This window comes from Natrix helvetica, assembly GCF_964273705.1.
Source record: "Natrix helvetica genome assembly, chromosome: 5".
NCBI lineage: Eukaryota > Metazoa > Chordata > Lepidosauria > Squamata > Natricidae > Natrix > Natrix helvetica.
In genome coordinates, this window is record NC_138551.1 from 107,482,656 (window position 1) to 107,497,490 (window position 14,835).

The 14,835-nt window shown below is 38.0% G+C and overlaps 1 protein-coding gene across 2 annotated transcripts in view; it reads left to right on the plus strand.

Moving 5' to 3' along the window:
- The first annotated feature begins 920 nt into the window (after window positions 1-920).
- The window catches only part of MYOZ1 (myozenin 1), a 35,273-nt gene continuing 21,358 nt past the window's right edge, over window positions 921-14,835 (plus strand). Inside the window, exons 1-4 of one of the 2 annotated variants that reach the window (XM_081956537.1) lie at window positions 921-1,102; window positions 7,407-7,482; window positions 11,120-11,212; window positions 14,200-14,381. In XM_081956537.1, the coding sequence (XP_081812663.1) occupies window positions 11,137-11,212; window positions 14,200-14,381 (258 nt within the window). In that variant the 5' untranslated portion in view covers window positions 921-1,102; window positions 7,407-7,482; window positions 11,120-11,136. The remainder of the gene's footprint in view (window positions 1,103-7,406; window positions 7,483-11,119; window positions 11,213-14,199; window positions 14,382-14,835) is intronic. The other variant, XM_081956538.1, reaches the window with a different exon arrangement.

Here is a 14,835-nt window from a genome sequence, read left to right on the forward strand (position 1 = left end):
TAGCAGGAGTCTTAAATCACCACATTCAGTAATCTGGAGTCATTTTCTTTGCTTGGAGACCACACTAAAGCCATGTTCCACCAAATAAGCCCACTCACTCAGTCGCTTCTGCACATGTGCAGAAGCGTTGCGCACGTGCAAGTGCACAACTGAAACGGTTGTAAACTGGTTAGTAACCCACCACTGGCTTGTAGGAGTCCTCAAAATAAAATATTTTCTATGTAGCCACTGTGTGACCTTTCCACTCTGTCTGGTCTTTCATATTTATGATTTTGAGGGGGGGGGGAGGTTATATTGCTGTTTCTTGTATTCCTTCTGTACATTTTTTTCCCATCTCAACCTTTCCTTTTCTCAGGAAAAGTTCCTTTCATCGCTTAATAGCTTCCTTCACATCAGAAAACCTTTTTACGTAGGCAGTTTATAAATGGCTTTTATAGTTAAATATTGTATTTAATTCTTCTGTTGATAAGCCTGCAAACTGGAAAACAGCATGCTTTCTTTCTAAAACTGAAGAATAGGGAAAAAAGCAACAGATAACCATCTGACATCATTTGGTGCAGGTGGAGTCATCCTGATGGACCTGCCTGAATCTTCCCACCCCCTACACCCCTTGTCTATTAATCTGCATAGTGTGAAGCCCTGGAGCACCACTTGCCCTGCTACCATTGATGGGTTTATGGGATTCAGTGGAACCACATGGCATACACATCATATTTGTAAAAATGTAAATAATGCTGTCCGTGGAAAGAGAAGGATGTTCAGATGGGGTCCCGGAGCTGCTTATTGAGGGATGCAGAAGTATCCTTTTCCCCTTCCCAGCTTTGCCCCTGCTAATGCTATCTGAGATCCTTGGACTCTGAGTTCCCATTAACTATTAATAACTCCAGGATGCCTGTGTGAGCAAAGTCTCCAAGAGTCAAATGTAAAGCACTCCCCATCAGCACTTTGTGCTGTGCAGACCAGGAGCAGGGTGTGTGGGCCCAGGAGGGTCACCGGTTACCAAGCCCTCTGCAGAATTCGCCAAACAAGGGAGCCCGGAGACGCCAATCCCTGCTCTTCTTACCGGAGGCTCTACCGAGCGGCCTGTGGATGTGTGCCTAAGGTGAGTCCTCTCTGTGGTTATAAGCCAGTAAAGATAATTAGAGACAAAAGAATAAAATGCCTAAAATTGGCATTATTTGCCACCAGTTGCCTTTTGAGGATTGAGGATTAACAAGAAAAAGCGTTGGGATAAAAGCCAGTGTGCCAACAGAAGCACTTGTATCGACTGACTTCTGCTGAAATCCTCTTTCCTCTCTCTGAGCACTAGATGTTGGCTTACTTTGGAGTGACCTCTGTCAACCAAATCCAGAAGGAGTCCTTTCTTCTATTAGGAAAAAAAGACCATAGGAAAAATACTCGCTTAGAATTCCTGAATGCTATAAGAATCCACTGAAATCCCTTTATGGTTGAAGTGATCCATTCAACATTTTCACTGACTGCCCTTAGAAGCTTTAGCATTCTGAATTAGCTGTTTGGAGCATTTTGGATGGCAGCCCAGCTTTCCCTGTCACTTTCTTGGCCTTGGTGAATGTCAAAGGAGATTGGATCTTCTTCTTGGATGTATTTCAATATTTCCTCCTCCCAGGCTGTCCTGCTTGCTAAATTATTTCACGAATAGAGCAGAAATTCCCTGCCATTCCCCATGTGATCAGCCAGAATGACTGCTCCCTTGTCAATGCAAAAAGAAAATGTCCCAGTTTTATTCTCTCTACTGCTGCCCCCAATTTTGTAACTGCATGAGACAGGTTGGCACGCCAAAAAGATGACACAGAGTCAACACTTCTAATGGAAAACAAATCTAAATTGGTAATTAAACTCCACCCAGAAGTAATTTTGCTGAAGAACAGAGGCCTCCTATGCATTGAGTAAGGTGTCCATCACAAAGGTCACCCTTCACACCTCATATAAAAAATAAATAAATACTATTTAAATAGATTAACTGTGAGCAGAGCACAATACTCTGACCAGAATGGAGGAATGGGAATCAGGAATTATTGTGTGAACTTTTAAGAGGGAGGGAGGGAGGGATATTTCAAAAGGGGTACCCTTCATAAATCCTCTCTGTTTATGCCTGGAATTCTGTTTGGATTCTGGAGAAGAGATGGCTGAATCAACGGAATTTAGGTGTTCAGATAGCCAGTTTTTCCTTCTACTTTAAATAGAAGGAGGAATCAGCTCAATGGATGTCTGAACTCTATAATTATACCATCGGTCACAGAAGTCCTCTTTATTTCACTACGACTCAAATTTTAGTGTCCAAACGCCCAATCTCTTATGCACAATTCTTGTTATAAAATTGGAAGCTTCAATGTTCGTTTCATTTTTAAACACACTCACAGATTCAGAATTAATTTGAGTTAGCAAATCAAAACAAATAAAATTGATTCGTTAATTCCTTTTTTCAAGCATGAACAATTCTTCCAGGATATGGAAAAAAGAGCTAGCCATTTCCTCTGTTCCAAGGCAATTGGATGGATAAGAAATATGGATATTCTTATTTCTAAGGATTTTGTCATTCAATTTTTCCATGCTAGTATTTAACCTTCTGATGTAAATAATCTGTCCATGAAAAATTAAGATTTTTTTTTTAACTTCTTGCAATCTTTTTTTTGAGAAGGAAAAAGAAGGAATCTTTGAAAGGTTCAAGACCATATTGAAGATATAAATGTTCAACAAATTGCATCTCTTCATTTATTATAATATTTCATAATTTCTGTCTAGTAAAAACATATATCTTTATCTGTGATTATTTAACTATCATCCGATAGATAAATTACTGCATGTTTAGCCACAAAAAGGCATTGGATAATAGGACACACTATTATATAGTGGTGAGATTATGGAAGAAATATAATGAATGTTCAGGTTGCTACTATCAGATTTCATAGTATTTTTTTTGAATCTCCAATGAAAGTGCCTTCATATATCTAGATAGCCATATAGGGACCAGAGCCAATATGCCTTTAAAAGTGTAGATGCTGATGACATAGAGAAATGTCAGAGAGATGGTTTGGATGCTAAATATAATTGGTTAGGTAAGAAAGAGAAGTTGGGATCTCCATGTTTAACTTTTTCTAAAATATCATATGGCCCTACATTGAAAAGACAAGCAGGCAGAGATATGGCTGTCAATGTTTATGGATGAAAAACAAGGGCTGTTGTTTTTTGTTTAAAAAACATATGTAACAATAATACATTCTATGAAGGTCAAAATAAATGTTAGTACTATATTTTATAGAAGGCAAAATTATTAGTGAAATAATGATGGAAAAAGAACTACTGCAGAGAAAACTGAAATAAAATGGTTGAAAATATAAATAGCTATCGAAAGCCCCACTACAAAAGACTTCTTCATTGTTCATTGTTAAGCAGTTGCTTGAAAACGTAAACAAACCTATAGTCTCAGATATAATTTAGACTGAGGGACATTAAAACCCCTTCTTAGTAATAAAGCAAATTGGGATAGCCTCTATGCCACAGTTATTCCATTTATTTATTTCCCTGCATATATTGTTTTTATAATAATAAGGCACATTACTCCTTTCTCCTTCTATTTTCCCCATAACAACCACCCTGTGAAATGAGTTGGGCTAAGAGAGAGGGATTGGATGTGCCAAGGTCACCCAGCCAGCTCCTATGCCTAAGGCAGGACTAGAACTCACCCACTCCTAGTTTTTAACCTGAGGCCTTAACCACTAGACCAAACTGGCTCAATGAATTTAATGAAAATGTAATGGAAATAAAATAGCTCAACCTGATATAGTCTTGAGCCACTGGACATAATATGCAAACAATAAATATAAGAACCATGAATTTAATGAAGTTCAATTCATGAAATGTTAAGGCTGTGATTGTAAGGCAGCAAGAATTTCTGAAAAAATGAAACAACTGTGATTTTGTGTATTAAATTGGTATATTAAAATTTCACTGCTGAATGCATACTGTACATTCTCCCAAATGCATCAGATTTTTGCAGCCTAGGTGGAGGCCTTTTGAATATGTCAAACGTCTAGCATAGGCTTCATTTCTATTTTTTTCTTATTAAATTGCTTAAATGGTCTTTCTCATGTACATGCACAAAACTCAAGAGAATTGGCACATAAATCCCAGAGATGGCATTCTACCCAAGCCCTTTAAAATAAAATGCATTAAAAAGACATGTGTATCAGATGGTTTTTCTATTTTGCTTCCTGTGTTCTTACTAAATTGTTTTCTTTTTTCTTTTTCTTTAAATATTACATATTAATATTAAAACATAAAAAATAATATATCCTCCATGTATTTCTATTATGGAGTTCTGAAGCACTAATAAACTGTCTCTTCAGCTAAGCAATCACTCCCCAGATATTAGAATCTGAAGGCTGCCAGGAACCTTTTCTGTTGAAGATTCACACATGACAAGCATTTTTATCCTATTAGCCACTTAGAACAATAGAGGAAGTCAAATGAGGCAGAGTAGGCTTAGGCTGTATTAATAGAGTGATAGAAACAAGATCACGTTAAATGTTAATACCACTTTATAATGTAAGACCACACTTGAATATTGAATCCTGTTTAGGTCACCATGATATAAAAAAGATGTGGAGACTCTAGAAAGAGTGCAGAGAAGAGCAACAAAAATAATTAGGGAATTGGAGGCTAAAACATATGAAGAACAGTTGCAGGAATTGGGTATGTCTAGTTTAATGAAAAGACGGTCTAGGGATGGCATGATAGCAGTCTTCCAATAGCTATGGGGCTGACACAAAGAAAAGGAGGTCAACCTATTCCCCAAAACATCTGAAGGCAGAACAAAAGGCAATGGACGGAAACTAATGAAGAAGAGAACCAACCTAGAACTAAGGAGAAATTTCCTGAGAATTAGAACAATTAATCAGTGGAATGATTTGCCTCCAGAAGTTATGGATGCTCCAACACTTTAAGAAGAGATTGGACATCTATTTGTCTGAAATGGTATAAAGCAGGGGTGTCAAACTTAAAGCCCCTGGGCCGGATCTGGCCCGCGGAGTGCTTAAATGTGGCATGCAGATCTAGCCTGGAAATAGCAAAGGACTGGCCCATGGTGCCTCTGGCAGCCAAAATGGAGTGTGCGCCCACTGTGCCCCATTTTTGGGCTGGATGGCCTTCCACACCCCGTTTTGGTTGGCAAAGTGCTGCAGGAGACGTCTGTCCCATCTCCCCACCTCCCGGCCACCCCACATAGGAGAACTACAATGCTGATCCGGCCCTTGAAGAAATTCAGTTTGACACTCCTGGTATAGAGTTTCCTGCTTGAGCAGGGGGTTGGCCTAGAAGACTGTCAAGGTCCCTTACAAATCTGTTTTTCTAGTCTTCTGACTTTGGGTCAATCACTAGGACACATGATGCAGGGATGAACCTTCAACCATATGTTGCAGTTTTTATTTTGAATTTTCGGGACTCTCTGGAAAGGAGGTGTGGGTTTTCATTTCATTCTTTATCTCCCTTTCTTGGAAACTACCTAACATTCCTCTAATTGGTTAGATCATTGTCTTTCAAACTTGGCAACTTTGAGATGTGTGGACTTCAAATCCCAGAATCTCCCAGCCAGCATTGTTAACTGGGGGATTTCTGGGGTTGGTCTACACATCTTAAAGTTGCTAAATTTGAAAATACTGGATTAAATTGTAGGGATGTCATCATTTCTAGCGACTTCTTGTTGTTTACACAATCCTTCCTTTGTACATGCCCGGCTCCATGTAGTCTAATAGTCTACAAGGCCTTTCTTTAACTCACTAATAAATATTCCTTCTTTGGTGTGTACAAGTCTCCAGAAACCATTTTGTAAATTGCTGTATTATTTCTGTTTTTCTTGGCACACATATTTTTGTTGCACAAAGCTACTCCCACCATTTTGGATACCAAGCTCAATGTCTTGCTTGTGGCTCAGAAATCCAACAAAAGCATCCCAGATCAAGGGATGTCCAGTCTCTTGCTTGAAACCCCACATACAAGAGAACCTACTCTTTGGGTAAAAGTCCAACTGTTTTTCTAACTTTCAGTTGAAACCTGCCTTCATATAATTTAAATTATTATTCTCTGTCCTGGAATGGTATTTCCAGGAGATCTTCTCATTTCAGAGGCCAAAAGCAACACCACTTTTTTAGTTACTGGAGAAGCCCGCTATTCATTAACTGCAATCAAACTGAACTACTTTAAGTAGAAGAGATTCCCAGAAAAGTTTACCAGTTTGAATAGCACAAATAATTAAGAGCAAGTATAGAAATTCAGTCAGAAAACTACCAAACTCAAGGTGGCTATTAGCCAAAAGCATACTGGAATATTTATGCTAGCTATTGCATAAAAACTCAAAGACTTAAGTACAATAGTATACCATGGTAGTCTAAATAATTTTGACTGCATGGAGTGCACTGGTTCTAGTGGTTATTGCTTTATCTGCAAGCAGAAAGAGAACAGAATCTTTGCCTTTTAGGCTTCTGCCATACTTAGATAAATGTATACATCCTTATGCCAAGATAAGTAAAAAGGTCAGAAGAGAGGTATGTTCTTTGTGGCTCCTCAACTTAATTGTGCTGATGGCAGCATATCATGTTTAATCAAGGTAAAAGTCTCATCCACAGTTTGGGCTAAGAGGTTGGCAAATAGGCAGCTACTGAGAAAAGTTCTTGGGGTAAACCAATGAGGCATAATACCTAGTAGGAACTTAGATCTTTATGGATCCTTAAATAAAAAATCCTCATGGGATGTCTCAAAACCGACCAAACATAGATATTAAGCAAAGAAGCCACAGATTCTTAATTCTAAATGTATTCCCATGAGGATTGGCAGGAAAGTCAATAAGATGGTGGCTCAGCTGGCAATGCTGCATGCATGCTTCAGTTAACATCCAGTTGGCCTTGACTGCTTCTTCCAAGCTGGTCATAATTTTGAAACACTCTTTTCCCTTCCTCTCCATTCCTATTATGAAAATGAAGAAAGGGGTAGGATAAGAGATTCTATATAATGTTCCATAGTGGACTTTCAGTTGGTGGAGAATACGTCAGGGCTGTCTTCTTCAAATATTTGAAGAGTTGTGGAAGTGTTGTATAATATACTACATATCACATTTCCATGATCATTTTCTCTGCTTGAGTCTGAACAAACTCACTTCCCTCAATCTCACTTTATATCTGCCATTTCCTGAACATCTTTCTCTTCATGCCATTCACTTGTGTATTTTCTTTTCTTTACACATAGTACCCAAACTGAACACTCAAGGTAAGAAATGACCAGAGCAAAAGAGGACAAAGTACAGTTTGGGTGGCAGAATAAATTCTATCCAATGCCATAGTGTCATTTTAGGGAACTTTTCCTGTACCCTTATATATTTATTATTCTTTCTACAGGTGCATTTCCGCTAAACAAACTTGTAACAACATCCTTGATCAACAAACTCTTGAAAAAGGGTCAAAAGATCTCCAGGTAAGTTTACTTACTTGTGCCAGTTACTGTATCAGTGGCACTGCTTTGGAAGTAAGGCCTCACTGGAAGTAGGGCCACACCCTTGAGAAAATGACATCCTGCTAACAACTAATCATGATAAACAGCATACAACAAAATCCACACAGATACACAAATTTCCACGCCAATACACAATACTTCCACCCCTTCCAGCATCAAAAATTTAGAGAACTGAAAGCTACCTATGTTCTGCAGTGGTTCCACCAAGTAATCTAGCTAGATTTGTTGCCAGGATGTTCCAGTTCTACATTGTGTTTTGGCCATTATATCTCAGGAAAACTCAGAGCCTGCCCCTCCCCCCCCAGCAAAAGTCCCATAGCCTTCAAATACGTAAATGTAAGACATATGGAGACAATGCAACATAGCTGCAATGCCACACCACACAAAATCTGTCTGTCTGTCTGTCTATCATCTATCTATCTATCTATCTATCTATCTATCTATCTATCTATCTATCTATCTATCTATCTATCTATCTATCATGAGCTCAATTGTTTCTAACCCAGGAAGAACATTTAGGAATCTATAGATATTCACAGTTCCAATGGGGATCAAACAGAAGAGAAGATAAAAAGTTCAGACAGGTTAGCACTGCAGCAGAGTTATCTGTGGAAGAATTAACAGTGTGGTAATGGTAATGGTGCAACCCAGCTATCAAATCTCCACTCCTAGTGAGGACCATTGCATAAAAAGTGGCCAGGATCTGATTACCCAATTATGCCAGCCATTTTCACACTCTTAAGCCCTGGTAGATGTCCCTGCACTGCAGCAGATCATTATGGTAATGTAAGCAGGGCCATCTAATTCTAGGTACCTTGATCTTAATAACAAAGCTGGAGAGGAGCCCTGGAAAAAGACTGCACTAGAAATCCAAGCAAGGTTGTCTCCTCACAGTTTGGAGATTGGATAGGCATGTCTACCATTTTCTGGAATCCTGCATATTTTGATAAACCTGAGCTCCCCGTGACCTGCTAGGTCCTCTCTAATCTGTAGGTGAGACAGGACAGTTCAAATACTGGACCTTATCTTCTTTCTGCCCTGGAAGACCACTTGGAGAATCTAAATGAGCAAGATCTTATTTCCAATAGATCAGGTTTTGCAGAACAGCAATAGAACTACTTCTATGGCAGCTTATCCTTCTACCTTTTACCGGTGTGTCCTGACAGACTAGAAATTCTAATCTTTGCCTGAGTATGATGACTTTCTGTTCTACCTACTAAATGTTACTTGTCCATGTAGAATTTTATGTGTTTGAAATCTAGTCTGGACTGTGACTAGCTCACCTATCAATTCTATCACAAATACCTTTAATAATACTTGGATTACTTAAATTACTACATCATACTTTTTGGGACAGTAAATGACAACTACCATTCCTCACTGCTTTTCCTATTGGCAAGTTAAAATGCCTTGAGCTTATGTTTTTATATAGTACCAGTAGTAGAAGAGCCCTGGTAGTGCAGTAGCTGAAGTGTAGTATTACAGGCTAAACATTTCCCATAGTCTGGAGTTCTATCCTGAGGGATTCAAGGTTGACTCAGCCTTCCATTCTTCTGAGGTCAGTAAAATGAGGACCCAGACTGTTGGGGGCAAAAAGCTGATACTGTAAACCACCTAGAGATTGCAGTAAAATGCAGTGGGGCAGTAAATAAACCTAAATGCTATTGCTAGTACACTTCAATGTCATAGAAGGTTACAGGAAACTATGGTCCAGGAAGCAAATATGACTTTCAGTTCATTCATTCTGTTTTGCTACATTACAGTTTTCATTATGAAAACTGGGCTAAATTCATTATGCTAAGTACTATATAGGAGTTGGAATTGGGAGCTTGATTAAGTACTTCCTAGTCCTTTCACTGCAAATGATTGTGGTGATACATTGCACTTTTTTCTTCTAACAAACAACACTTTTAGAAAGTTTTGCCTCATATAATGAAGATGCATTGGGCATCTGAACATTCTCCATGGAAAGAAAGGGCAACAGAGTGTGTACTATTATTTCACTCAGGAGCAACCACAATCACTATCAAGATTTGGTTTTTAATGATTTTTTATGATAAAACCCTCATGGGTCAGAGAAAGTCTTATCTAATACAACAATCTCACTCAATAATAGCCAAAGATGCCACTAAGAAGCCCAAAAGAAATATATGCCTGTAAAAAAATCTCCCACATTCCTATCAAAGCAACTTATACTGAGAAGCAGAGTACTTTTGACCTTTGAGCATAAGCAGTAGACTCTTCGTAGTTATTCTTTGGTGTATCATAGTGTGATAAAAACTTTGCTATAGCTTTATAGAAAATTTTGATTAAATGTATATGATAAATCAATTAAGGAAGGATACAAATTTATTATAACAGGCTAACTAGCAGAAAGATAAACATTGATACAACAACGTCACAGTATAATTTCATTACAATAATACAATAATAGATAAAAGAGAGAAAATAAATTTGCAGAATGGCAATTTAATTTCATAATTAAGGTTACAGGAAATAATCTGCGAACTAGACTAATGTGAGAATATTCAATCCAACCTTAATTTGAAATGACAGTAATAAAGGCAGGAAAACGTTACCAAACTCCAAACTGATTCAATCCCAGGTTCTATTCAAACCAAGATTTCCTTCCAACTCTGTTATTCAGGAGCTGAGTGACACAATCCCAATGTTAGATTTGGGACTAGTTAATTCTGCCAACACAGGAAGCTCTTGCAATAAGTACATTACCTTTAAATCATCTAGTGTGGAGATGGCAAACCTTTTGGGCACTGAGTGCCCAAACCAGAACACACATCCATGCATGTCCATGTGCGTGTGCGAGAGTGCCGGAAACCCAAAGACCAGCTGGCCAGTGCACTCATGCCTGTTTTTTGGCCATTTTCCAGGCTATTTTGGGCCATTTTCAGACTGTTTTTTGGGCTGTTTTCAGGCCGGTTTGGGGCCATTTCCGGACTTTTTCAGGCCTCATTTGGGCCATTTTAAGGTCTGAAAAAGGCCCCCAAGATGTCCTGTTTTTTGAACCAGAAGAAGAGCTGGTGATGGCATGCATGTCCACAGAGAGGGCTCTGCGTGCCACCTTTGGCACGCGTGCCATAGGTTCGCCATCACGGATCTAGTACAATCATAATCCTGGAAGGGTCCTTTGAAGTCATGTAATTTAACAGCTTCCTCACTGACAGATGTCCATCCAGTCTGAATTTAAAAATCTCAATTGAAGGAAAACTCTCCCTTTCGTTTGGCAGCCTGAAGAGTTGGGATTAAAAACCACTCATCGTGCTGATGGCCCTTTTCTGAAACTGCTCCAATTTGTCATCATATTGAATTTGAATGCCCAGAATTGCATACAATATTCCAAACTGATTCTGATCAGGGAAGAATGATTTTGCTCTTTGGTATGCTGAGCAATTTTGGTGATGGGTTTGCCTGAGGAGTTTTGTATGCACTTTTATGTCCTTTTGTTTGGGGACATAAAGATGGCTGTCACCTTTTCTATAGATATGTGGAATTTAAAATTGTTCCATCCTGAAACAGCATTAGTTCTGCATTCTGCATCTTTCAAGAATCAGATTCATTCCACTATTCCATTCTCACACAGAAAAAACCTCGAACAGCATGCCTCTTGCAGGAACCCCAGCTCCCAAAAAGAAGAGAAAACCTACTAAACTCATTTTAGAATTAACCCAAGAAGGTAAGAGATACCCCATGAGCACACATTCCTTTTCCAATAGTTCTTCCCTAGTATCCAGAAAATTATTTAAAAAAACAGAGGTTATTCTTCCAGAGAAAACACTTTGACATATTACGTAGAACTACAGTTTTTGATAAGTCAAAGAGATGGAGAAGGAAATTATGGTAACATTATGGTGATAGCTTCCAACAAATTGGTTTCCAACAAATTGCCCCAGAGGTTGAAATCCAAAGGAAAATACAGGTATTTCTCATGAATATAAAAGTAAAAATTCCCTTAACAATATGTGGATTGGAGAGGCAATCATCTACCCCAGTATCTTGCTAAAATGTTAGATTAGACACTTGCTCTTGATGATAATCTCAAGATTTGATTCATTCACATCACACACTTAAGATCAGCAGGAATTGTTTCCTCTTTCAAAGAACCATTGAATCAAGACCTTACCTTAAACCCATCAGGGATCTGCCACTGGGATTTGTAGGGGAACATATTTTATACATCTAGATCTCCCACCCCAATAATTTCATTTCAGATTTATACAGGATCCCGCAGGCTCTAAGTGAAATGTTCATTTCTTCAGTTTTGAAGAATTGAAAAATATGTGTCAGATTCTTAAAAATATGTGTGGTTCAGCTATCATAGGTAGGAACAATTCTATAAAATAAACTGAAAAGAATGCTTTATAAGACCTGCTATCTGATTGTGCAGACTTGGACTGCATAGGCTGTGTGCTGCTTGAAAAGTTGCACATCACACTGACTTAACACAGGAAGCAGTTTTCCATTAACATCACTGAAAATCAGTTCAGGCATTTTCATTATTAATATTATGTCACCTGCTTTTATGTCATCAAGTCAATTGTTATATTTCATTCAGCTCTATAGAAAGCTAAGGAGTCAGCAAAACTATATTTAGTTGATGACACAGAGAAGAAATGTTGTAGATGTCCATAATTTTCAATCATAATAATTAAAATTCAGACTTATGTAGGACCAGCAGTTGAAGCTGAAAGAATGTGCCCCAGAGAATTCAGGAGTTTATAGATTTTCCCATCTTCAGGTAGGTTAAAACAAGGCAGTCTCAGTTGTGAAATCTCTCAGTTACCAATTTCAGGAGTTTTCAATTTACTATTTTAAACCATTTGATTAACTTAATTAGGAGTTGATGTCCCAGGCAGAGTGCTGAACAGGATAACAAATCAGAGATGCAATTCTTAAGCACTCTCAACTCCTTAAACTATGTGTTATTCCTAATAACTTGGCATATTAGGGAGATGTTCACATATCCCCTCATCCCACTAGGGTTCAGTGAGGTCAATCAGGTTGGCCTGGTTTTTCAGGGAAAGTTAGAAATATGATATAGTGATCAGTAATAAGAATCAGAGATGGAGGAGGAGAAAGGGAAGATTACAGCAAAGCCATCAGACATTGAGGCAGAAGTTAAATGAAACCTTGGACAGAAAATATTGAGCTCAAGAGAGAAATTTATATCCCTGAAAGTTGGAATTGTCATATATTAAAATTTCTAGTATGCATTTGCCCATCTTTATTTGGACTACGGTAAAATTCACACAAAAAGCTACTAAAAAACCTCAGTAGCCTCATTTGCAAGGGTGTTTCAAACATCAGTTCTGAAAAATTCTTATTGAAATTAGTTTTATTGATCTTTTGTTTGCCTTTAATAAGCAATATGGGTACAGTGGTTTTCAAACCATGATGTTAAACTAGTGTACTGAGAACAACAGGAAAATGTGAGGATCACCCATTTCCCAAAATAATTTCTTAATATCTAGAATAATATTATTTTTCCAATTTTTCAATATACAGTATTTATTTTTACTGCCCACCTCATTTCCCAGGTTCAATAAAACCATAACTGCTGATAAACAGTCAGACCCCGAAGCTTTTGTATATAATTCAATATCACATTAACATCTTTAACATTGAAAGATTATCCCATAAATCTATTTACACAGTATACATTAACACAATTCCCAAAAGATATCAGATGGTCACATCATATAGCTCAATGAACTCTCATTTTTTTAACCTCTTTAGCACAAAAACTTGATGTCTTTCAAATACATTCTTTGGGGGTCAAATATATTTTTTATACCAAGTTTTTAACAAATTCACTTTAACGTCAAATCTATTGATAACGTTTATAAACATTTTTAAAGATTTTAAAAGATTTAAAGGGCATTATTGGAGATTTCAGTTCTTAAGTCCATGTTTGGAATATCCCAGGAATTTCCATAAAAACATTCTTAAGATTTTGATAGATGTATATTTAGGTTTTATTTATATTATTGGTTTTAATTAATCATGGATTCCATCAAATAAGAGAGTGTTCCAGGTGCTTTTGAGGCAGCCAAAGCATCTGGCCCACATTGGTCCCTTAGAACAGGACTGTCAAACTCATGGCCCATGGGTCGGATGCGTCAAGCACTGGCCATGCCCACGCCCAGTTTAGTAAAGGAGGGAAAAGTCCCGATACATCATGTGACACTGCCGTAGACACCTGCCTTAGAACATACTTAAGTTGAAGATATTATCACTGATGCAACCTGGGAGGACAAATTCAACTTGAATCAGAATGGTACAAATGACTAGCAATTCAGAGAGGCAGATAATCTGCATTTGCCATGATCAGGACATAATTAATCGAAGCTACCTTTGGGTTAAGTTGTAGATGGCAATCTAGGTAGGCCTGAAGATCTAGCAATAATGTCAGACCCAGAAAAAGCCAGATGAAGATACTCAGAGAGAAATATTCAACAAAGGAAGGGAAAGGGAGTACATGGTTTTCTCTTGCAATTCCATCCTCGGACATTTAACTCCTTATGGAGTGTATTCTGTTAAGGAAAGCAAATTTTAGTAAGTAAATAGAGGTTGTTGAGTTGTTCTGTTGGCCTTGGCTGAGGAATTGCAACACAGGTTAAGTTTTGCTGCTTCTATAATAGGCTTATTCTTGTATTCCTTCAGTCATGCCGCAAGAAGGGTCCAAGCTGAACCTCGGGAAGAAGATCAGCATTCCCAGGGATGTGATGTTAGAAGAACTCTCTCTCCTTACCAACAGGGGATCCAAGATGTTTAAACTTCGGCAGCTGAGAGTAGAGAAATTCATATATGAAAACAACCCTGATGCCTTCTCCAATAATTCTGTGGTAGGTACAAGCAGGTACAGGAATGGACAATCTGGTAAATTTATATTGTCAGGCTGCATCTAGGTAATATATATGCAAATGTAAAGAGAATTTCAACATGTAATCCACTCTTAACTTCTTTTCCATACCATAAAATCTCTAAAAGGGAAAAGTTGGAATAGCTGCATAAAACTGGTAGCTCTAAGTCCTGTCCTTTTGAAAGCATCTAGAATTGCATTTGGGGGGGGGGGGGGTTTAGTAAATTTGTGTGCATCAGAAAAGGAAAGCGTTTTTTCTATATTTTCCATCCTTCCATTTTATTCTGTAGTTCTGATACATTGTCAATGGAGTATAAAAATTGTTTTTGTTTTTGTTTTGTTTTTCATTCATGGATCGTCCTCATTAGGTGGGGACAAAACATTGTTCAATTCAGCAGAAACCATTTCTTACTTTCTTAAGATTTGGAAGGACAGGA